This window comes from Gossypium hirsutum, chromosome D12 (genome assembly GCF_007990345.1).
Source record: "Gossypium hirsutum isolate 1008001.06 chromosome D12, Gossypium_hirsutum_v2.1, whole genome shotgun sequence".
NCBI classification, from domain to species: domain Eukaryota; kingdom Viridiplantae; phylum Streptophyta; class Magnoliopsida; order Malvales; family Malvaceae; genus Gossypium; species Gossypium hirsutum.
The window spans coordinates 42,571,265-42,574,624 of record NC_053448.1 but is presented as its reverse complement, the minus strand read 5'-3'; the positions used below and the strand labels follow the sequence as shown (position 1 = coordinate 42,574,624).

The 3,360-nt window shown below is 34.3% G+C and overlaps 1 protein-coding gene across 1 annotated transcript; it reads left to right on the top strand.

The window, feature by feature from the left end:
• Positions 1-2,094: 2,094 nt before the first annotated feature.
• On the top strand, positions 2,095-3,360 carry LOC107945921 (uncharacterized). The gene is made up of 2 exons (XM_016880085.2): positions 2,095-3,037; positions 3,121-3,360. The coding sequence occupies exons 1-2, from the start codon at positions 2,329-2,331 to the stop codon at positions 3,204-3,206; spliced, it is 795 nt and encodes a 264-aa protein (XP_016735574.1). The 5' UTR covers positions 2,095-2,328; the 3' UTR covers positions 3,207-3,360.

Genomic DNA, 3,360 nt, shown 5'->3' with positions numbered 1-3,360 from the left:
GGAATTTCACTTTCCAATCATTAGAACTCCAGTCATGAATCATTCTAACTTCACCAATCTTGCTAATCGCTGCTAATTCATTTCGTTGAGTATTAATTAAAAAATCATTATCACTTTCTAATTCCACTTATTTGAAGCCTTGCATCCAAGCTAATTTCAATCCTTCTATCATTACCGGTGCCTCACCCTGAAATATGTCAGTCATACCTATCTCCATTTCGAAAACCCACCAACCAGCCTCCATTTGGTCCTCTTATCACTCCACCGATTGACACCCTTATTCCATTCATTAACTTTGACCCATCCATTAGTTGGAAACTGCCACCTTCTCCTCGCCATGGACGTACATGCCATTGCTCAGTAAGACCCTGACTTTCAGAGACTTTGGCAACAAAAAAATTCATTTTGTGACTTGAACTTTTGTTTGATCTAAGTAAATGTTTGAACTTAATAATTGCTTCTACATTGGGGTCTAAATTGTTTCTATATCAGGGTCTAAATTTGACAATTGTTCCCATATTGAGACATGAACTTTAGTCTTGAATAAGAAAAAGTTTAAGCTCCAATGTGGGAACAACACCCAAATTCAAGATTAACTTGAAAAAGAAATTCAAATCCCAATATTAAAATAGTAGCCAAATTCAAGTCCAAAAAATTATTAATATTTTTTCTTTTATCAATTATAAACTAAAACTAAGCGGTTGGTGAGTGTTTGCTACTGTTTTGTTGAACAATCCAGAAATGAAACAAAAGTGAAATAATAATTGGGACTGATAATAATACCATATGAGAGAGGGACCATTTTATGTTGTACTATTTAGCCATTAATGAAGGCTTTTTCTTTTTCGTACATTTTCGATATTTCATTTTCACGTCTTTCATTTATACTATAAATCAGTGAGCTAGAGCTTGCGAGTTATTATATTTTATGTATTTTGAGTTTGAATTTCGGGAATAACTAAAAAATATTACAAGAGTTTTACTTACATTTAGGGTTTTTAATTTGATTTAATTTTGAATTTAGTTAAAATTTAATGTGATAATTAAAAGCCTTAATGGAAACCGTAAATTTCATAAATGGATTGAGGTTTTTTCATGTGTCTTTAAATTGTATTCGCTTGTGTATTATACTTGTATATATCCTTAAACTATGATCCCATGTTTTAAATCTGCCATGAACTTTAAATCGTTATAATATTGTTCTCAAAATATCAATATTTTATTAATCAAGTCCTTTCGATAGTCTAAGTATCAACTAGGGCATTAGATAGTAATTAAGATTCGTAGGGAGCATATTTAAACACTTGAATCAAATTTTAAACATAATTATACATATGAATTTATTTATTTATTTTTTTAGAAAATGCTCTTTAAAATTTTAATGGAATTTAATAAAAAGAAACACTCAAATTTGTAGGGATGAAGAAGAAAAATTGAGAGATGAAAAACCGATTTGAAATGAAGTATGTGGACAATATATATAAAGAACATTTTATTTTTCATTATGTAAAAAGAAACTGGTTTTGAAACTGGCCAACGTTGTTTGATTCCCTTCGTAATGGCTGGTGAGTCGCGACTCGTGTGACAGAGCAACAGGTCGAAATCGAACACACTTAGCAGCAGCCAAGGAACTTGTCTGAAGCCACGTGTTCTAAACTATGTGGTGTGGGACACTCCCCCTCTTCAGCTGATTCGCTACGTCATCTGCCCTAATATTGCCGCGTGTACATCTTAATCATTTTTAATCAAAAGAAAGTCATTGAGTGAGCATAATATATTCATTTTAGGGTAAATTTTACTCAAGGTCACTAAACTATTAGTATACATACATTTTAGTCTCTCAACTTTAGAAACTTACAAAATAATCACTAAACTATTTGAAAGTTTTTATTTAAGTCATTAGGATGTTAAGTGTTTTTCTTAAAGTATAACTAGCGAGCTCTAAATGAAATTTTTTGAATAATTCAGTGACTAATTTGTAATATTTTAAAGTTTAGTGACTAAAATATAAATTTAAAAATAATTTAATGAGTTTGGTACAATTGACCAACAAATTTCAAAGTCATTTGCAAGTATAAATTGTGTGGCGGAAGAAGAGGGGATTTGAATTTCACCCTTTTTATTATCTTATCATGAAAAAACAAACAAATTGATTCACAGAAAAGCCTTTAAATCATCATAACTTAGTGGGATCCGTGCTTTTATTATGTATTCTCTCTTTCTCTGTCTAAGCAATACTCACTTTTAGTTCATACCCAAAAACGCTTTACCTTCTTTTCATTTCCTTTAGTTTCTTCTTCTTCGTTTGTAGAATTCCAGTAAAAAAAAATGGCATCAGATGAAAGCATGACGGTTGTTTCATCTATCCATGATGATGAATATGATGATATTGATGTTGGGCTTCATCCACATAATTTATCCAGGCTTTCTATGTGTAATAGTTCCATGTATACTAATGAAGACGACGACGACGATGATGATATGGGGATGTATATGTCAAGGTTATCGATCGAAAGCTTCGATGCAGACGTTGACGAGGAGTTCACCGTTAAGGAACTGTCATCGGATTCCGACGGCGAACCTAGTTGTTACTCTCTTCCCGCCACGCCGCCTCGTCGGAGGAGTAGACCCAGGGCAGCGGTGGTCAAGGATTACGCTAGTGAAAGCGAAGCTCAGAGACTGAGAGGGCGGCGGAGCAAGGATTTGAGGAAGAGGAGAGTTATAAAGGGAAGATGGGTTGATAAAGAAATGGGTTGTAAACATGAAGGGAAGAACAAAAGTGGGTCGTACTACAATTACAGCCATAGCAATTACAGTGGGAGTTTTAGTGGTGAAAGTGAAGGGGGTGTAGTGGTGATTACGAGACCTAAAGGTGGAAAACGATCGTTGTGTATGGATATGGAGGAAGTGAAGGCATGTAGGGACTTAGGGTTGGAATTAGAGATGCCTGGTCGTGTTTCATTATCAGGTTCCGCCATTGATAATACTAGTAGTGGTGGTAATTCCCCCATTGCTAATTGGTGTATCTCTAGCCCTGGTCAGTGTTGTCTTTTTTATTTTTTATGTAAAAAGGGTTAGTATGTTGAGTTTATTTGATGGGATATGGGTTTGGTTTTGCAGGTGATGATCCTAGAGATGTCAAGGCTCGGTTGAAAGTTTGGGCACAAGCAGTGGCTCTTGCATCCACTTCCAGGCATTGTAGCTGACACTTCACTACAAATTTTGGTTCCAAGTTTTGTGCTTTTTTGGTGGAATGTATGTGGTATGGTTCTTGGCAGGTTTGTTTTGAAACATTTGTATCGAGCTAGTATTTTGTTGATTTTACTTTAAAATGGGATAAATTAATTTTTGCTGGTTAAA